Source organism: Lichenostomus cassidix, chromosome 9, assembly GCF_008360975.1.
Source record: "Lichenostomus cassidix isolate B80296 chromosome 9, HeHo_3.0, whole genome shotgun sequence".
Taxonomy (NCBI): domain Eukaryota; kingdom Metazoa; phylum Chordata; class Aves; order Passeriformes; family Meliphagidae; genus Lichenostomus; species Lichenostomus cassidix.
Window position 1 is genome coordinate 20992977 of NC_139490.1, and position 21843 is coordinate 21014819.

General features: G+C 43.3%; 2 protein-coding genes across 5 annotated transcripts in view; one reads left to right on the top strand and one right to left on the bottom strand.

Moving 5' to 3' along the window:
- ARHGEF4 (Rho guanine nucleotide exchange factor 4) overlaps positions 1-10559 on the top strand; it is a 213581-nt gene extending 203022 nt beyond the window's left edge. For both annotated transcript variants that reach the window (XM_085069766.1, XM_085069767.1), the window contains 5 exons: positions 359-488; positions 1341-1472; positions 2445-2688; positions 3332-3409; positions 4655-10559. In XM_085069766.1, the coding sequence (XP_084925892.1) occupies positions 359-488; positions 1341-1472; positions 2445-2688; positions 3332-3409; positions 4655-4812 (742 nt within the window). In that variant the 3' untranslated portion in view covers positions 4813-10559. The remainder of the gene's footprint in view (positions 1-358; positions 489-1340; positions 1473-2444; positions 2689-3331; positions 3410-4654) is intronic.
- A 2515-nt stretch (positions 10560-13074) lies between these two features.
- Positions 13075-21843, bottom strand: part of FAM168B (family with sequence similarity 168 member B) — a 50215-nt gene continuing 41446 nt past the window's right edge. For all 3 annotated transcript variants that reach the window (XM_085069777.1, XM_085069778.1, XM_085069780.1), the window contains exons 5-7: positions 20688-20865; positions 19359-19488; positions 13075-18062 (exon numbers count right to left, since the gene is read on the bottom strand). In XM_085069777.1, the coding sequence (XP_084925903.1) occupies positions 19376-19488; positions 20688-20865 (291 nt within the window). In that variant the 3' untranslated portion in view covers positions 13075-18062; positions 19359-19375. The remainder of the gene's footprint in view (positions 18063-19358; positions 19489-20687; positions 20866-21843) is intronic.

The following is a 21843-nucleotide window of genomic DNA, read 5'->3' on the forward strand; positions in this document are numbered from 1 at the left end:
TGTGAATATGCTGTGTTATGTTGCAGAAAGAAAATGAGGCTTGGAAAGGCCTGGAGGTTCTTCCAGCAATTTGTATTTACATTTCTGTAGCTAAATTTGATTACTTACCTCCTTCCCATCCCCAAAATTGGCCTAGATTTGTTACCAGACCATGATATGTGCCTCAAAACCAGCATGTGTCTGAGAAGCTGCTACAGGAACAGGTGCCTCTGACTGCAGCACAGAACAGCTGGGATAGACTGCAAGTGAACTCCTGGTTCCCCAGCTCCTCGCTAGGCTGCTCTCAGCTAGCTACTCTCAGGAGTTCAGGCACAATACCCACGATTTTGCCACGCCTAATGCCTCTACCTGTCCCCAGGGATTTTAAGGATGTCGAGGCTGCCTTAAATGCCATGAAGAACGTGGCTCGGCTCATCAATGAGAGGAAGCGGCGGCTGGAGAACATCGACAAAATCGCTCAGTGGCAGAGTTCCATAGAGGACTGGGAGGTAGGAGACTTCCCTGCCCCAGCAATCACCTGTTCCACTTTGTTCCTCTCCTGCCCTTTTAACAGCTTCTCCCTACAGTGAATTCTCACTGTCTAGCCCGACCTCAGCCCATCTTTGTGGGGGGTCTTTTTTATTTGAACAGATACGATCTTTTCATACAGCTGAGCAGGTCTAGCACATAACCCAGCTAGACCAGTTGCCTTTGCATGTTTCCTGGGATTTTTGCTTCCCTGTTTTTCTTTGCAGTATGAAATCAGCATGTAGGTTAGTGAAATTCTATTCTTTTTCTCTTGCCCCCCATTTTATCTTGAGTGATTTCAAACTCTCAAGATGAGCAGAATGGCCCCTAAATTCTTAATAAGCCAGGTTATTGTTGCAGAAAGGCAAGTTCTGGCATAGTGACAGAGGAAACCAACGTTCTCTGTAGACTCATTAAAAAAATTGCTAAATAAAAGAAACAAAATACTACTTTTCTAAATCCTAGACTCAATAAATCCTCAATAAACTATGTCCCTGCCCAAGGATGTCAGGCTAATTCTTAGCTCCCTGCTTATGTGCCTCCTTTATGTCTGGGATGGAGCAGCTTCCCTGAGCAGACTCCCTGGAAAATGAGATTTTTCAAATTTACCAGGCCATTGTTCTTACCAAACTGAGTTCCCATTCCCTGGGTGCCAAGGGCAGTGCCTCCCTGATATGACAAGGACTGTCCTCCAGCACAGGCTCTCTCTCATTCCCAGAGGAGTTCTGTCGGCAGGAATTCAGGCCCCTCAGCCAAGCTGAGGTTCTCCTGTCAGACTACAGGCTCCTGCTTTCAGATGGCTGAGACCAACCTGTTCTTTGTGCTGTTCTCAGGGAGAAGATGTCCTAGTCAGAAGCTCAGAACTCATCTATTCTGGGGAATTAGCCAAAATCTCCCACCCTCAAGCCAAGAGCCAACAGAGGATGTTCTTCCTCTTTGATCACCAGCTTGTCTGCTGCAAGAAGGTAACCCATGAATGCTGCTTACTGCTGTGCTGATGGATTTAAGTGAGCTCCCTCTCCACCCCTTTGTTTCCTTAATACTTCTTGGCCTCATGTGCTCCTGGCACTGAGCCTTCTCTCTGCATTCCTTTCAGTCTTTTCTCTGAGGTCCTGGAGGGTTCTGTGCACCTGAGCATGGCAATCAGCTACTGCTCTAATTCTCACAGCAAAAGAGCAAAGCACTGCACTGCTTCTGGGGTTAGTGCGGGGTTATTCTATACAACTCAGTTAGGAGTGTTGTCACACAATTCCTTTAACTACCTTGTTTTTCAAATGCACTTCCACCTGAGATAAGTATTGTATTCAGAAATAACTGCAGCTTTGCTGAAGAGCTGTGAGCAGTCAGTGAGGCCATGTTGACATCACATGTAAGTCTGTAAGAACAGCTCATGCTATTTCTTTTATTACCCAGCTTATGAAAAATCTTCCTTCTTGGAGCCAATGAAGGGTAACTTCCTCTGGAATTTCAGAACTGAACGTGCCAATTATTTTTTGCATATTTCATAGAATGCAGGTAGCTCCAGGTAACTTAGGCATGACAATCACTGTTCTCAAAGTTACTTTTCATTGTCAACAAAAAACTCCAAGAGCTAATTATTGGGGTTTTTTTGTTGTTGTTTTTTTTGCTTTTTAACTGGAACTGAAGGATTCAAATAGTGTTTTCTGACAGATTTAATGAGGATTTGGGATCATGTGTAATACCCAAGCTTGGTTTTTGTTCAGATCTTCAAGGACCCCAATACAGATACCAGCCTGTTCTGACCCCACTGCCAGAACAAGCCACGTTCCCAGCAGTGCCTACAGCAGCTCAGCACGCTGCAATTCCAGATTCAAATCCAGTATTCATTTCTTTTACAGGACAGTAATGATATCAGGGAGATTAAATACTCCATCATATCCAAGAAACAGCAACATCTGCTGTGATCTCTCTTACAGGACCTTCTGCGCAGGGACATCCTGTATTATAAGAGTCGAATCAACATGGATGACATGGAAATACTGGATGTAGAGGATGGGAAGGACAAGGACTTCAATATCAGTGTGAAAAATGCATTTAAGCTGCACTGCCGAGACACTGAGGAAGTCCATTTATTCTGTGCAAAAAAGCCTGAGCAGAAACAGCGCTGGCTGAAGGCGTTTGAGAATGAAAGAAGGCAGGTGCAGCTTGACCAGGAGACAGGTATGGAAGGAGCAATGCTGGGAGACTGGGTTTTTTTTTTTATTATTTTTGGGTTTTCATCTTTTTTTTTAGTCACTGGCTAATGCCTGAGGAGTGAAAGGAGGGGGAAGCCAGTCCATGCTCCAGTGCAGCTCTGGGCTGCTGAATTGCACATTCTGAATAAATCTGTGCAATTAAAGAGCTGCAAACTACCATGAGCTGACACTGCAGTGTGTCCTCAAGGAGGCTGATGTGTCTTAAAGAGTTCAGACAGCGCTGGCAAAATAGTCAATACATTACATACAGGGTCCAGAACAGTGTGAGTGCCCAGCTTGGAGGTATCTGTACAGAATAGGTTCAGCCAAGGGTTCTCATTGGGCAAGAGGGTTGCTGGTGTTTTGTTCAAATCCTTCTTAATTCAGCCTAGTGTGATCTGTAGGATTTCAGCCACCCCTGGCCTGGACTGGCTTCTGCCCCCAGTGAAGCATGGGCTGTGAAGGGCAGGCAGCAAACCCTGCATGGTGGGGGGATTTGTGAGGGCTCTGCCCTCCCAGCCTTGGCAGTGACTGGGGGCTCTCACCTCAGGCATTTGCCTCTACCCCTGTCTTCCCCTGAGGTACCAAATGCTCACCTGCTGCTGACAAAAATCTGCTTTATCTTCCAGGTTTTTCAATCACAGAGGTGCAGAAAAAGCAGGCAATGCTGAATGCCAGCAAGCAGCACCATGCTGGGAAGCCCAAGGGTGAGTCACACCTGAACACAGGAACACTGTGAAAATGGGGGGTGGGTCTGTATTTACTACATGGAAGTAGTTTCAATGAAGTGGCATTAACAAGCTCTTGAGAAGGCCAGATGGTGAGCTCTGGTGTGACAATCTGCACTACATTCCTGGTAGATTCAGATGGCTGGAGTCAGAAGTCTGTTCCTAACTCCAGGAGAGCCACTTTGCAAATAATCAGCACTGTGCCAAAACCCAGCAGCTTCTGCTCCAAGGCCAATGCACAGCCTCTCCCCAGGAGCCAGGTTCTCCCACCAGTTTGGCACTCCCTTTGGCAAAAGGCAGGGTGTGTAGTAATCCCCATGATGCATAGAGGGCCACAGATGTCACTGCAGCAGGGACTGTTCCTGCCTGGGCAGTTGTGCCTGTGGAAGATGCTCTGAAACCTGCAACTTGGGCAGAGTGCTAGGGGTAGGTGCCATGCTTGAGCAGAGCTCTTCATTCAACCTGTCAGAGACAAGGAAAATTAACAGCAGCCAGGGGGGATGAAATCAAGCAAAAAAAGAGGAAGGTTCCTGTGCCTACAGCACTGTTGGCTGAAGAGAGCCCTGTCGATGCCACCTTCCCCTTCTCTCTGTTCAGAGGAACACGTGTCACTTGGTTTCCTCCAGACGCACAGAGGCGACCACTTCCTCTTGGTGGTACCAGCCAGCACTTAAATCCCAGCCACATCTCCACAAAGAAAGCTTGGCTAAATGTCAGAACAGGCCAGAAATAAGATTCATATGCAAACAGGGGGAAGTTTGGAAGGAGGCCAGACCACACTAACAGAGCAAAACCCTTGGGGCACAGCATTGGATGAAACTGCACAGACCAGCCTTGTCCACGATGCAGGCACTGACCATTCCTACTTGGAAATCGAACCAGGATGTTGTAACAGGCACAGCAGCACAGCAGCTGCTTCTCCCAGCACAGCCAAAAGCACCAGTTAAGTTTGTCGCCAGTCACATGCTGCAGCTCTTTAGCCTTGCTGTGATGTTGGCAGAACACCTGCCAGTGGTGCAGCACATTTCTGAGCCTTCCACAGCATCAGCTCTAATCCTAAAAGGCACTGTTGAAAGTAAGGACAGACTAAAGGAAGGGTGACACTAAGACAAACCCAATTTGCAGCCCTGCAGTTTTAATAAGGACTAGGGTAGATGGTAGAGCTGGCGGGGGGGAAAGGAGCCATATTCAACTAACATGCTTCCTATCTGCTCCTCCTCCCAGCTGTCACCAGGCCCTACTACGACTTCCTGATGCGGCAGAAGCATCCCACGCTGCCCACCACGCTCCCTCAGCAGCAAGTCTTCATGCTGGCAGAGCCCAAGCGCAAGCCCTCGAACTTCTGGCAGAACATCAGCAGGCTGACGCCCTTCCGGAAATAGGGGCAGCCCCGTGTTTGTGCCTGAACCCCTTCTGACAAAGCACTTTATCCGTCAGTCCTGGCAGGCGGAGCCCAGGTTCATCCAATCCTTTGTTTACAGAGGATGGCACACGTGCTCCTGCCTTCCCTATTTATTTTGCAGCCCGACTGACCGCGCTGGCTCCGAGTGAGGCCAGCCGTGCATCGGTTCCACAGAGCCAGCGCCGCACAGTGCCCGGCAGGCAGAGCTCCAGAGCGAGCAGGGAGCTGGACACGCTGCAGCCCAAGAGATTTTGCTTGTCAGCTGTACTTGGACTCACTCCTTCCCGCTGTGCCCACCACTGCTGGCTGGCAGCTGTCACAGGGGATGGCAGCTGATGGACCCACTGGCCCTGTGGCCACTGCTGTGCTCAGAACAACAGTTCAGAGTCCATGGTGAGGAGGGATGAACCCTCCTGCTCTGCCCACCCCCATGCCCCACATTTCTCAGAGACATGATCCTCCTCCATGTGTCCAACTAACTCAGCAGCCTCTGCAGGCACTCAGAGAGCACAGTGAGCACTGCACTGTGACCTCCTCCCTTCCTTTAGTCCAACACCACCGGTGAATGGCGTCCTACATTAAACTGTGCCAACCTGCAGCATGAGTCAAGTCAAAGAATCTCTAGTGGGTTTGAGTTACATAAGTTAGAGAAAAATGTGCCTAATTAATACCATACTCAATTCCTTAGATACTCGTCTCTCCATCATTCTGCCATATTTCCTGGCCAATGAAAATGCTCCTTGTTTGTAATGTGTTTATTTATGGTAAAAATCAGAACTGTGTATTTTGTAAGTCTGTAATTGTTCTTGTCAGATGTTGTTAACTTGATGCCTGTTTTTGTCTGTTTAATTTCTTTTTTTTAAGAAAGGTCAATATTTGCAAACCTAGCTCCCAGAAGTCAGAGTCTGCTGTTCAACTCTGAAGCATCATTATTATGCAAACTCCCACAGACCCTCAAATTCAAGGAGTGTTACTGACACTTTTAAAAATGGAAAACCACTTTAAAAAAGCCTAAATTTAAAATTAAGAGCCTCATGTTATGTACCCAAGTTTCAAACTGTGGCCAAAAAGAATGAATTTAAACCTTGATTAACAAAATGAAAGACTTGCCTTACCATATAGTGAGAGTTAGAAGCCATACTGACTGAATTCCCTAGAGTAGGAGACATCCTGTGACAGTGGAAGGAAGACACCTGCTCATTGCAACTCAAGTGTAAGTGAGCACTAACTGTCTGCAGAGCTCAGAAATCCAGTGTTTGTTGATGCTGTAGCTGACCAAAGTCTGGTCATCCAGGGATATCTGAATTCAGTAGCATGTACAAAGTCCTTCTTGCACTATATCTTCCCCCCAGACCAGGGGCAACATTTAATTTCATAAAGAAACTTGTAAAAGTGACTCTCAGCCTGTGTTTGTCTCCAGCATGTCTATCTGTGTGAACTTGTTTTCCAAAGTCACTGTGGGGACTGTGCTCTTGCAGCTCCCTAAGTGGCTGCTCAGCCATCGAGGCCATGCCAGAAGGTGACACTCAGAGCAGCCACCCTGTGGAGTGACAGCAGGGACACAGGGACCACTCTGCTCTGGAGAGGACACTGGGGCAATGCTGGGGGGGACAAAAGGAAAAAAATATTAAAAATCATTCTCTAAGAAGCCACTGACGTCAGGCAGCTACAGCAGTATTAGCACAGTGTCCTTTGCAGCAGGCAAACAGACACACAAGGAGGCACAGACAGGGACCCTGAAAGACACCCAGAGACACACATGGCCTAGCAGACACACTGGCACTGACTGGAATGTACAAACACACAGGGACAGAGACAGACACCCACCCAGACACCTACGGGGGAGATGGGGACCAAGAGACCCTGACACACATGCGTAGGTAAACCAGCACCACTCAGTAACAGAAGGCAATTGTCATTTCTGTGTTTACCCTAAGTGTCTACACCCTCCTTTCCTTATCCATGGCATGCTTGTTTTGATTGGCCAGGAAGAAAACCTGTTGGCAACTAAAATTACTGATTTTCTGAGCTTATCATTAGCTTTGCAGTTAGTTGAGGCGGGTAGGAGGGCAGAGAACAATTTCTTGCCCAACAGAGACACAGGATCTCACACCCCACAACAAGCATGACCAGCTGTGACAATGCATCAGGTTGCTCACGGTCTTGTCCAGTTGCTGTCTGGGTACCCAAGGATGGAGCTTCTCCTAAAACCTCCTCGTATCCCTGCTCAAAGGCACTCTATCCCCAGTGTGAAGGAAGTGCTGACATTTAGTCAAAGCTCCCCTTGCTGCAATGTCTGATCTGGTTTTAGGCAGAATATTACTTAATATACTCAGCTTTACCTCTACAATGAATTCACTCTGGTAGAAATCCTCACCTCTTCTCCTGAGGGCAATGGGGTGACAGCAGCACAGGACCTGGGAGTGCAGCAGCTGTGAAGTGCAACAACAATGGCCATGCCCTCCCTCCCCCACTGAAATACACACAAGACTTGGCTACTAGCAATTACCTGGGTAGCAATTCTCTGAACAGTATTTTAACAGTGGTTAAAATTACTGTATGATTTATCAGCTCTTCCAGAGCTGGCTTAATCTCTGCCCAGTGCGCACAAAGGACACTGTTTTTTACAGAAATCTTTTTAAGTGCCAAACCAGACTTCTCTGGCCAGACAGCATCCCAGTTGATGGATAGTTAATCCCTTCTGGAAGAATTCTAGTATCCACTTGACTGTCAGTACTCTAAAAATTGTCCTCAGTTGGGATTTTTATCTTGTACGCCATAGTTGGACCTAGGATCCAATTTCCTATGCAAGAGTGAGATCAGCTAGAAAAACTGATCACACGGAAAATGGTGGAGTTACAGCAACCATACTGAGAAACAGGTAAGGCTCAAGCCCATTGTGCTCAACACACCCACCCCACAGTCTGCTTGGAAGAGGATTTCATCACTAAACACTGTCCTTTGTTTAATACTCAGCACCACTTCCCAATTCTCACCACAACCCTCAGTGTTTCCTGAACAGTCACAGATCATGTGCAACCTTCTTGTGTTTTAAGTGATTAGACACTCAAAAGTCACCTCACCTCCCAAGTCACTCATTAAATGGCAAAGTGTACCTGTGTGTGAGATGGTGGTAACAGATTAACCAACCCCAGATTTCCCTCCTGCTCCTCCTGGCATCTGGATTTGGACTGGAGTTACTTTCAATTCTGCTTCTGGTACTGTTCTGCCAATGACCAGCACCAGGTGAACATGTGTGCAGGCCAGAGCAGGTGTGTGCACAGTGATCCACAACGTCATCAGCTAAACCTGTAATAATGGGACTCCTGGCATATGAACAACAGGTCAAGTACAGCCTCTGACAAGCTGAGCTAAATGGACAACACCATTGTGCCAGTTCCACAGGAAATGTCCATTTGAAACACGAAGAATCAGAGCTGTGAGACATCAGCACCCTCTACTCTGGAGCTGAACCTTCAACAGGGGCCAGAAATGCAGATTTGCATACAAAACAAACTGAAGCTCCTGACATTAGTCTGAATAACACCAATCCTTCTGGATTTTAGGGCAGAACCAGCCAAACTACTCAGAAAAACAGTTCTGCATTGAGTTACATGAAGAGAACAAAGAGATTGAGTCAGGGGTGGTTTGGGTTTTGGTGTTTTGGTTTCTTTTAGGGGTGTTGGCTCTATTTGCTCCTCTCCTTCTGTAGCTATCCATTTAGGAAGCTTCTTGTAAAAACAGCTGTGTTTCTTAATGACCGAAATCTGCCCAGATTGCACTTAGTCAAGTAAGACACAGACTTGTGTAAAGCACATGAATCAACTGAAAGAATGACTTCCTGAAGCTACCAGTTAAGTGAAGAGAACCAGTGGTTGCTAAATAGTGTAATTTCTGCTCTAAGGAAAAAAAAAAAAAAGTTCTCTAATTCGAACTATTAGTTTAGAATATCTGATTCAGACACTGTGGGTGTATACACCATTAAAGTTCTAATAGTATCAAAGCCAGCACAAACTGTCTTTGTGCTAACTCCAAGTAACAACTACCATTACCATGGAGAGAAAAGTTCCCCCAAAGCAGCTTTTAATACCTTTCCTGTTTTGTCCATCCCCTGAAGGACAGTGGGGTGTCAGGTGGGGAAGAGTTCTATCTGTGTCCAGGAGAGTCCATGGCCTCACCAAGTCCACTGCAGGAGATTCCCACTGTCCAGGACACTGCTCTGCACAGGTAGCACAGCACTCTGTCATCCTGGAGCCAACCATGTCCCAACCACCTGCACCTGGGTGTCCCAACAGCTTACCAAAACACCTGAAAACCAGGCCTCACTATCACCAGCAGGCATAACTGAAAATCGAGCCACCTGCGAGTAACAAGATAATCTCAGCTTCAGACTGAAAATGCTACATTTCTTAGGATGCCAGAATAACAGAAATTAGCTATTTTAAATAAGAAGGCCTTTCATCTGGTATATCAAAATATCAGGCTGTGCTCCTCCAGATGTACGGTAGTGGAAGTACATCATCATGTAACAGCAGAGTTAAAGAAGTCTGTGGCAAGATTGGCATGCAAATATCAGTCTTTTGAACAAGTACTGTACTACTCACCACCCAGAGAACTGTCAGCACCTGGGAGATGGGACAGCATCCAGCAAGTGCTAATTTCTTCTTTACTGTTACTACTTTAATTGTTTTAATTCTCCTGTCAAGTTGCACCACGTACCTGCTCGTGAGGGTTATGGCATTGCAATGCCCATTTGGACAGCAAATATGGTAGAACAGTAACTCCTAAAGCTTTATTCACACCTCATTCAACTGCTGGAGCCTCAGCCTGTGCCTGCTGCTACTCACACTATACCAAAGTGAGCAGGACTTGCCACTGCTACTGACATCAGCAGTCCCACACTAGTACAACCCAAAATACCAACTGTAAGGTCCTGTACCAGCCTACCAGCAGAAATTCCCTGTCCCAGAGCTCCAAGCCTAAGCAAAGCTGTAGGGTCAGGTCTTCAAGGTAAGTAATGGGTTAAAGAATAAGAACTTTGATAGTGGACAGCAATTAACAAAGTAAAAAGGATTTCAGCTGATTTTCACCCCCTGAAGGCACAGTGCTGTTCTTTTAGTTGGACAGTGCAGGGGAAGGAATCAATCTTGCAGGCCACAAAGACCAATCAGTGCAGCCCATGTCAGAGTGAAGGCAGAGTGACCTGACACAAGACAGAAATACCTCCTGCACACCCCTGGCTACGCAGGGCATGGGATCACAGCTCCAGAACGGCAGCAGCCTGGAGCCACTTGCCTTTCCACTCACAGCCACACTGCTGCAGGCTCTGGAGAAGCCAAAGGGTGCTCCTTCCCAGCCACACAGCAATCCCAGCTTGCCTGCCTTGGCATTAACACCTCACACCACACTTAATTTCTCCCACGTCTCTCACACATTTCCTTAAGAAACTACATTACTAAAATCCCATGGCTTTCGCAGTGCTGGCAGTTCTAGGAAAAATGCAGGCTGCTTGTTCTTTTTGCTTAACACTCCTGTCATCTTTCCCCCTGCAACTACACCCCTCCTCTCCGTACATCCTGAGCTTCTCTTTTGCACAAGTTTGCTACCAAAGCAGCTCCCTGTTTCAATGAAATACCTGTGGTACTTACCCCAGAGCCATGTATCTTTGTGTGTGACTGCTTACATTTACAGTTGTGAGATGGGAAATAAATAAGCTATCAACTTTAAGTCTTGTATAATTCTGTAATCCTCCCATAAAGCATTAACTACTGACTATACAGCATCAGCCTTTGCCTCTACCATAACCCCATGGAGCTATATAACAGCATTCTGCTTAGAGGTTCCTCCTATCCTTCCACACCTACTTTTTTCCCCTGTTCTCCTTAGCAGCACCCACCCATCACCCAGGCTCGGTAACAATTTGTGGCTCTTTTTCTTTAACCTCCAGCAGCCTGAAATAATACACTTGCTATCTAAATCACAGCATCAAGAAAAACCTTATCCCCAAGTATAGGCACGTGTTCAATGAGGCAGAGGGAACTGCACTTGAGCTCAACTGGGAACTTCACATGATTACAATTCTTACAAGGCTGGCAAAAGCAAAACTCAGGGAAGGTGTGTTCCCCTCCCACCTTTCTGAAGCATCAATTTGTCCACATATTTTACCTTTCTTGCCCAGAAAAAAAAAAGGTACTGTAAAACACTACAAAGTAGATTACTATAGCCCAAAATGAAGGTCCAGCTGTGGTAATTTAAGATGACAGCTGAGCTGCTCAGAGTCAAGCTCTTTCTGTCATGTTTGTGTTGGAAGAAGCTCTCAGCCCACCAAGGACTACAGCTGTGGGTTACGTGTACCCACGAGGCTCAACAGCTTTCCCTCTAGACGTGCCATTCTCCCTGTGACACAACCCAGCCTCCCTTAGCTACCAAAGACTTCTGGCTGCTGTTTAAAGTAAACATTAAAAACAGCACAAAAAAAAAGAAGCTGTCACATGGTCTCCATTCTGTTCTGGATGATTAAGACAGGATAGCTAATAGCCTGATGGATACTGAAATAAAATCCAGGAGAGCACTTAGTCTCCTACACACAAGTCAGATATTTTATCCATGCAATTCAGCAACACCTTCCACTCCAGCACTGACATTTCCTACACAAAGAAATTCTCATCTAAATAGTAAGTACATCACTCCTGATTCCAAGGGAGTTCACCAATGAAACTATTTCTGTTACCTGACTTTGTTTACAGCAAGCCATGGAGTTTAGAATCTAAAGCAAGATGGTAGAAACAGGAAATTTTGGTTTTGCCCATAATTAGTTAGGAGGAAAACTTGAAACTTAAATCTTCTTGATTTCTAACAATCACTAACTGAGCAGATACTTTCCTGGAAGGGGCTCTGGCTGTTCTCAAGTGTTCAAAACTGCCCCTAAATGAGGGAGCTCTTATCAAAACATCTGACCTTGTTGGTTACCCAGCGAGTAACCAACAGCCACTTGTCAGTGAGGGGGAGGGTAACACACATTTCACTGCCACTGCAAAAAGAATTTGGGAAAAGTCAAACCATTCCTGACTCACCATGATGGCAGTTCCATGGATACATTTAGAACCCCCATGAAAGAAACCCCACATAGAAACTTAAGAGTTCAGTACCATGTCCTGACAAGTGTTGAATACAATACAAAGTCATGTTTCACAGCAACAGACTCCCAGGAGAACAGCTACGTCAGAATCCCTCCAGCCCAAGAGTGATCAGCACCATTCTGAAGAACAGCATTTCCCTTTATAGCATCCCAGATTTCAGCAACCCACTGGTTGAGGATTATGAATTTTCATCAGCTGCAGTGCTCTGCAAAAAACACTCCCAAGCCTATCTACCTTGAACATGAAAGCAATCCCAGGATAACTGACCAACAATTAGCTTGAGGTAAAACACACTGAAAAAAGTCTGCCCGTAGTATCCCTGGTGCTTCAGCTACAATTTTAACAGCTCAACTACTTAAACTACCTGTAGCAATAATCCTGACAGCCCAACACTATTCCTGCAGATTGATGCAGTCACGTTGCACCTTCCTCTTCCACGTGTTGCTTTTCTCCAGAACATTACCAGGTAAGTTAACTGTTATTTTTGGAGACCTACAATAAATGAAAATAGCCAGTTAGTTCAAGCAACTTAGTTCTGTTCTCCCAAAATACACACAATTCCGTTTTAACATTAGTGCTTTACAACCACCCACATACTAAAGAACTAGGATAATTACCCACACTTCACACCTACTCCGCTCTTTTCCTTCTGGGGAACACTGAAGACACTGATTTATAACAGCTTTCTGCTCAGGGGCTGTCACCTCTCCAATCAAACAGCACGGATGTGGCATGAAGCAAATGCTGAAGTATTGTCAAATTTTACATCTGTTCCATTTCCTTTGTTTTAGGCTATAAAATTAAACCCCTCAGATTTCAGGAAATGCCTCAAAAGGGAACAAGGCAGGGTTGAACAACTTTACTCTCAGACAGGACAACTTATGGCAGCTTATTTCCCATGAGGGAGCCTTTGCCACTACATTCTGTTAGGCATCAAAAAACCTTACCAAGAAAAGTCACTTAAATCCATTTCAGCATTTTGCTTTGCTTCAATCAATCACCAGACTCCACCAGCCTGAAGAATTTAAACATACCATACTGTTCTCCAGCACAGAATGTTTTCTGGAAGGATGGCACCAAAGATAGTAGGAAAGAAACCACAATAAGCAACACAAGTCAATCTTTATTGAAAACTGAAGTATTAATACATAACAATTCTTGTTACAATAAACGTGCTTTTAAGAATTTAAACTTGAGCTCATCTACTCATTGAATTGCATAAAAAATAAAAAAGTATGAATTTTCACAATTGAACTGGCTCAGAATGGAATCTCCACTCTTTGTGTCGATGCGATAGTTCAATGCAGGAGTGAGTGATGCCTTAAAACTTATTTTGGAAGACAACATTGACCTAAACTTAAAAAAAAAAGTACCAATACAACTGTTCCTAAGACAGTTTTAAAAAAAGTCATAAAAAGGAAACCTGTGTCTATTTCATAACAAACATGGAGAACTATTACTGGGGCCTCTTGTACTTCCATTGCATGCACTCACTTTTTTAGATCTTAGACAGGAGGGCAGCCAATAATAGCATTACAATTAAAAAAAACCCACTAACAGATCCCTTCTACTTAAAACAAGTCTGTACAGCAGCCAGCTAAAAAAGCTTTCCCAGTTTGCCTGCTAAGTGCCCAAAAGTCACAACCAGTTTAGAAAAGTCATGTTCATTTTCTTGATGTTGAAACTTCAGGGCCCACAAATTTCCTAGAGTACACTTAAAAATCATGAATGGACCCTTACTACATGTGAAATTCAGATGTTTCAGTGTTATATGCAACCTGCACAAGAAAAGGTTTCTTGTCCCCAGATAAGCACTGCTCCTCTTCCCTCTCTTGTGCCTACAGAACATGCCTGAGCTGCCCCAGCACCCCTGGGTGCACCCAGACTGCCCAGAGCCCTCACTCCTCCCCAGCAGATGTGGGAAGCAGCTCAGCCCTGGGCCAGCCCTGCTGCACTAAGGGCCTGACTGCTGCAGGTGTTCTGCCCCCTGGCATTTGACCTCCTCAGCGTGAGGGGCTCTGCAGGAAGCCTCGAGCTGATACAACACAGGATTAGAACTGACACTTGTTAATGAGAACGATGCGAATGAGCTGAAATCATCTCGTCTTGTAGAGCCTCCACAAAGCCTGGCACACAGGGCTGAGGAGCCTGTCTGGACTGACACCTGCTGGAGAAGGCTGGGGCAGATCGGGGCTGTTTGCTAAGGAGCACTGCACAAAGCACAGCCCGGGCAGCCACAGAGCAGCCACAGCCACGGGGTCTGTCCTGCCCCTCGAGCCCCAGCTGAAGTATCACTATTGCTCACGGTCCTAAGATGGGAGATTTCACACACATGGTAGTTACTACTCCTGGGATGAGTTTGACCCTAGAGTTAGGTGGTGGTGTCAGATTGCTGTGCTTATCTATTTGAGTAAAACCCAAACAAACAGCATGTAACGCTGTGCTGAAGCACTGGGGAGTGATTCCAAGTCAATCCTCTAGCCTTCCTACCCAAGGAGCAGTGAAGGCAGAACACTCCGTGGACAGCAGCCAATGCTGAGTACCCTAGTTTACAGCTCTGGGCCATCAACCATCCTGACAACACTAAGACACAGTGGTACTTACGGGTGGTGGTTTGGTTCTGTTGTTTGGTTACTTTTTCAGTGGATGAAGCAATACGAGGAAGAACTTCAACTAAAATAAAGGACTTTTCCATCTACCACTGCATCTAAGCATTTAACTTGCATAGTACACTCAAAACGAAGCTCTCTTGAACAGCATTCCTGCATGTCTCCTAGAAACTTCAAACAGGAGAGGGTTACAAATATAAGCAATATCTAATAGTAGGTTCTCTCTTTTCCTTCCTAGTGTTTAGTTCACCACCACCACACTGACTAGGGCTACATGGTTTTGGTGCCAATTATTAGCCATTTTTCTTTTGCTGCTGCTACATTTAAAACACATTTTATCAGCTGTTACTGACATAGGGAATACCTCGGTTTTTAAAAAATATTTTATCTAGACGCAACACCTGAAATTTGAATAAAAAAATTTTTTTCTTGGACTTCTCTTTGTTATTGCTGCAACAGTTATTTTCAGTTCCAGGTTTATAGTAGTACTTTTTTAATCATATAAAGCTGCCATAAAAGTTTTTATTTTTTTTAAAGAGAAGGTTGATCTGAAATGTCTCTACTGCACTAGCTCTTTTCATTTGCTGAGGAGCTCTAGTGCAAACATGTACTGTGTATCCATTTATAAAGGAATTCTAAATAGGGAATGTTATATAAAAAGCAGGAGAGAATGTTTCATAAGACCCTCACTGTGTAAACGCCTATTAATGATGTACAGTTTCCCCCACTGCAGTTTTATATCCATGCTTTCTACTATTTGCAACAAAATACCATTAAGATAGTTATATATACACAAATATTCCCCCGTCCCCCTGCACTGTGCTTTTGGTTACTTTTCAGAACAACTCCTGGAGACAAGCTCCAGCCTCCCAGTAGGATCAGAATCGCTCAGGACTGGAAGGTGCAGTACCTTTGAAAAAGGTACAGTTTCTCCCTCCTGCATGAATCCCATAATGCAACTTAGAAAAAAAAAGTGCTCAAATAAGTGAGACTGCCTAAGTGTTATGGAATACTATACAGAGACCAATTCCAAGGTGACATTTAGGAATCTGAAGTTAGAGCAAATATATAGGAAGTTCTATTCATACCTTAACTATTTCTCTATTGCAGCATTCATGGAAGTTCTCTCCTCTGACTTTCAAAACTTTAGTTTATGGTGATGAGACAGGAGACAGCAAACTTCCAGCTTGGCCCTCGCAGCTCCTCCCCAACACAGCACTGCTCCAAACCTCAGCTCCTGGTTCAAACCACGCTCAGGACAAACACCCTGCATTGGTGCTCACTGTGCTCTGCCACACCTGACTAATCACAGCTGCAAACCTACTACACAAATGGAATTGTTAAAACAGACTTGAACAAAGCAGTACAGATTCAACTAAGTTAGTCTTGGATAATTTTCTGCTCCATATAAAAACATATGGAAATCCCTAAGCTGCAGTAAGTGCTCACGAGTAAGGTTGAAAGTACTTATTCCAACAAGATAGTTATGTTCAAGGCATTAGAAAGAAGGGGGCCATCCACTGACAGTGATTCATGCAAAATAAACCTAAACTTTATTAAAAAAAAAAAGGTACAAAATACAGAGAGTGCTTACTGTAAAAAATAAAAGTTACTGAAGGCTCTAACCACCAACAGGGTATGAAGGTACACAAGCCTCTCACCAGGGCAGAGTAATGGGATGGCAGCACTAAATCAGCACTGATGCTACCCCAAATCAGCTGCCAAACCTGTACAGGAGCAGAACACCCCAAAACAAAGCATAACTAAGATACACAACTTCAAAAAATTTAATTCTGAATGGAAGTTAACCTACGAGAACAAGACAGCCTGATATACCTCTGTGTAAATGCTTAAAAGGGAACAACATTTTAGATCAATTTACTGCATAATTTATTGCAGGCAGAATGTATTAAAAAAAATTGCATCTTATTGGAACTGTAAATCAAACAGGTTTAAGAAGAACCTTGGTTTTAGTGTGCAATATTCAAATTAAAAAATTTAAAATCTCCCCCATAACAATTTTGGTATACAAATGGGTTCCAAGGCTAGCCCTTTATCCCCACAGCATTTGCTTTGAGGTACTTTTAAAATTGAAGCTGCAAGAACGAATATCACAAATGACTCATTGCAATGAAATGCTAATCTGCAGTCGAGTCTTATTTCATGTGCTTCCAAGTGCAATTTAGGAAGTAAAAAAAAGAAAATACTAAGAAAACACATCAAAATGCTGCAACCAACAAATGGCTGCTACTTCAAATATTTTCAGGAAAAAAAACCAAAAAGAAACTGCTATTTAAACCCTCTACATTCTGGCAGCCCTACTACAGAGTATCCATAGTCCATACTGCAAGTAGATAGTAAGGAAATTGTGTTAAAATGATTTGTTCCCCTTTAACATACTCATCAGGCACACAAGCTTTCCTCAGACTAACATGCAGCTGAACTCTGTTGCAGAAAGCCCTTGCACTTCTTAAGTTTCTGGAAAGCAAGCTGGATCAACTGCACGTAACGTTTTCAACTGACTACAACATTCTTTAGGAAAAATAGCACAGATTTGCTCAACTGAGAACTAAAAGGAAGTGTTTTTCTATCAGTCTGTGTGGCAGTCTCACTTTGACACATCTTGCATCATCTGAAAGATAGTACTGGATATAAATCTCCCCAGGACATGCTATTCATTATGCAGGTGATATCACCTCCTACTATTCCTAAGAGCCAGTTTTGCCTCAAGGAAGTTTGCCTTATTTACTGGCACACACGGCATTACCTTTGTCATTTCATTCTGATCCTTAAGAACATCTGTATAACACTGATTCCATATAATGAAAATGAAAAGGTATGAAGTAAACTAATTGTGTGCGGGATTTCTACAGCTTGTCTGACTCATTTTCCAGTCACTCCAATTTATTAGCTGAATTTGAAAAGAACACATCACTTAAATAAAAATATGCCCCTTTTAAACTGGCAACTCCATCAACCTGGAACAGGCTGAAGCACTTATCTAATGTATGTTATGGTATTCTAGAAAGAAACTCACTTTCATGGTTCTACCTTTTCAGACCCTGCATACATTACAACAGTGCATTAGTGATACAAGTTGTAAAATACTTTTCGGTTCCTTTGGATTTGCATATGATGGTTTTTGCATCAGTCACTGCAGGTAGATTGAGCAAGCTTTGTTTTGTGTTTTAACATGCATTCAACTAGATACGGATCAGAATAAATTTATACTCCCTTTTTATCATTATAATTAGCTAAAAAATTGCAAGACAGTCCACAAAACAGGATTTGCTTTAAGACTAACTGCTGGAGTTCCAAGATGTAAGATATGCAGCACTGGAAAATCTTCAGTGATCAGGAATTAGTAGTGTTTAGCCAAGTGTTGAAAGCATTCAGAAGGAAAGTCCTGGTTGGAGGCATGAGGGCTTCAGCACCAACTTTTAAACCTCAATTTCTTGATTGCATATCTCCCATCTTTAAACCTACATTAAGAGGGGCGAAAAGAGTGGGAAATACTCTCTATTAGATGAAATACTGCTCGAGTGTGACAGAACACACTAACATTGCATGCACCACATTGATACACACACACCCCCCAACAAATGTTAAGTGTTAAATACTGTTACTATTTAACACTTATCCTGCCAACTGACATGTACAGCCTTCTGGGTTAAGAACACACCGCATGGACTTGCTGTTGTCAAGTCCAATCCAGCTTTCTGTCATCCTCACCATTGTGTTTAATGTAGAAGATGCAATATTAAAAGGATATTTTGTGCTGAATTTCATTACCAGCAGTCATGAGTTTGTTCCCAGCATAATTTTCATTTTTTATACTCATGTAATGTGAGGCTCTTGGCTGAAATACTTCATGTGAAATATTTCAGATCTGCAGACAGCTTCACAGCAAAATGAGAAATGGCTGCTACATTACTAACTCAAAGGGAATAGTCACCTGCAATCACAAAACTCTGTACTTCTAACTGCTGAGACAGAAATCCAGAGAAGGTTAAAACAAAGTTAAATTTTGTCATAAACTAAATGGACTAAAAGTGCAAATTTCAAGTACAGTTGGTCTGACAAGTCATTATTTAAAATGAAACTGCTTTCAACATGCTAAAAATAACCAAACAAACCAGAAATTAAGTGGGATCACAAAAACATTAGTCCTTGTGTCAGTCTGACACAGATTACATCCCACTTTAAGGAGTTTAATTTTGAAATCTGCCATTTCTAGAAACCCATGATCTAAATTTTAGTTCAAACTAGAAATTTTTTTCCATGCTGACTGCATGAAGTATGAACTTACCTGAAACAAAGTGAATATATGAAATTATCTCAAGGTTATCTGTTTCAGCAGCTTGTGAGAAAGATTCACCCTCTGAGCAAGGCAAAACACCTTGCCTACATACTTGGCCAATCACAGATAAGACTATGAAGTCAAATACATTCATTCAGGAATCACAGTACTGCTGAATTCAACAATTACTAATGATTCCAAAATACTGAATATATTTAATTGCAGATGTATTTTAATAAGGGAAACTTAAGGCTCATTCTTTCATATTTGACAATCACGCATCACGGAAATCAGTGATGACTTGGGAAGACACAGACCACTGAAGAAACCCCAGAAGGATTTCTGTGTATTCCTGCTCAATTAGAATACTCTAGAAGCACCCCCCTTGCTTACCATCTGCAAAATGTCCCCAAAAGACCCTGCAATGCTGTCATTTGTAAGAAAGACTAAGTGCTTTCCATGCACATTGGTAACTTACACTGACTGCCAGGATGATCACCACTGTGGGGGAACATAACTATAGGTTGGCGTTCCTGGAGCCCGATATGTGGGCATAGTAACTGGATGAGGGGCTACTGGAGTTGGAGAATGAGTTGTCAACAAAGTACCTAGAATGAAGAACAGTTTTCAGTAAGCAAAAATTCTAGTAGAGAGGAGAAAAAGAAGGGGAGAAGGGGGAAACAAGTTATTTTAAAAGGCAATTACAGCTTGCTCATCTTCAAAATTACCAGTATCATTTTGCACTCCAGTCCCAGTCTTCTTCAAACCTTTGTGCAAGTGGGCCATTTTAGCCCAGTGGATGTTTAGGCCAATGCATACAAAGATATTCATTACTCAAAAATAGCTCTAGCAGAAACCCTGCAACATAAGCAACTTTTCCCACAGCAGGCTTTCCGTGCCATTAAGAATATTTGATGGTAGAGATAACTTGACTGATAAATCAGAATAAATTAGTTCTTGTTTGCATTATTACAGATAAGCTTTTTCCCCACTAATGAAGCTCTAATGGTAGTTCAGTTTGTGACATCCAGCTCCTCTTGTTTTGAGGTTTCTTAAATTATAACTTTGGCAGGACAGAAACCAGAATCTTGAAACAAACTTATAGCTCGTTTTTAGATTTCTAAACTGAGCATCCCTTGAGTGAACATGGACTTTTCTTTGTGAGTTAACACCGAGTGAGTAACAAAGCATGACACCCCCTCAGCAAACACTCACAGATGAGACTGGATTATTGGTTAAACACCATTCTCTCCAAAACACTATCACTAAAAGACTGTGGCAATAGAAAGTAGACATCCCCAACCATCTCCCACAACACAGAGGACCTGCAGGTAGTGCAAACACCAAGTGTTGTATCTCAAGACAAGGAAGCTCTGCGATACATTGGTGGGCTGAGAACAATGCATTTTCCTCAGCCCTAAGACGCTACTGCTTTCAACTGGCACAGAGAAATACATTGGGAAGAGAAAGTCACACTCTTGACACTGGTAAGAGGAGAAGCAAAGGGTGCAAGAGTAAGTGATATTCCATACAGATATGAAGCAAAACTACTGTCCCATGATACTAACTGAAAAGAGGGTGTGGTACATCCATCCTTAGAGGTGATCAAAAAGAACACACCCTGGCCTAGCTGGACTTACTCAGAAGACACCCCACTAGACGACCTGCACAAGTCCTTCTGAACTGACATTTGTATGCTTCTATCAAGTACACCTCTGGCATCACATTTCTGTAATGTAGCTGTGTTCTGCCCTGGGCTCAAAGGAGAGCTTCACTGAGAAAAAGCAGTGGTTGTAAGTGTACACACCTGCTGACATTGCCATAGTCGTCCCAGCCACCATGCCCATGGTGACCCCGTTCCCTCTGGGTGGCGGGATGGGAGCAGGATACATGGTTGCTGGCATTCCATTGGGCTGCACGACTGTGGTGTGGTGGATTACGTGGGGTGGTGCTGCATATAAAGGCTGTGTGTAGTAAGTGCCTTGCTGTAGGAGAAAAAACAGGACATTAAGTAATTACAGTGTATCTGCTAGGGAAGAGAAAAGATCTCTTCTTTCACAAATGTATCATAGAAATATTATTCTAAAGTTGCAATGAATTTACAGAGCAAAAGCCAAAACTATCATTTTAACTATTACAATTGTGTTTCACTTGCAATTTAACATTTTATCCCTTTTTAAGGCGTTTAGGTTAACATTTGAAGTAGGGACCTTTGTAGATGCTGACTCTACCTTCAACAATAAGGGCTCATTCATCATTCACTCCCTTCATTTTAATTCTTTTCATATATTAATCCATGACAGAATTTCTCATTCATTCACAACTTTTTATTCAGTTGCTTTTAGTAAAAGAATCAAGTGGTTTTTGACAAATGCAACTACACTAAGCAGATTGAATAAAACTTGTTACGTGCTTCTTACCTCTTCAACTACTGCTTACATGCCAGGCAAGCTTCTGCTATGCAAAGGAGGACACCTCTTCCCCAAAATATCACATTTACCAAACTGTCCTAATTCTATCCTTTCTAACGGTTTTCAACAGCTTGCCTAGCATGAGACTTGGTAAACCTCTGAATTACAACAGAAACTTCCTAAGAAAGGGTATGACAATTGTTGTTTTGTCAAAAATTGGAATATTGGGTATTAGTAGTTGTAGGATCCAGCATGTTTTGATAACTGCTGAATCTAACAAAGACATAATCTAACAATAAAATCTAAAATCTACTCTAACAAAGCAATAGGTTTACTGTTTATTTTTAATAGAATTTATCACCTTTAAAAAAGCTGCACCACAGCACTTACTCTGAACCCTTGCTTTTAGAAATCCTATATTCAAAGACCAAACACGTTATCAGTAAGGGCTGAGTAACTGCCATGAAGAGAGAATGCAGAAGTGCACACACTTTAAATCACTGTATCAGTAATTCTTACTGCAGACAGCTAAAAATTCTCTCCATCCACAAA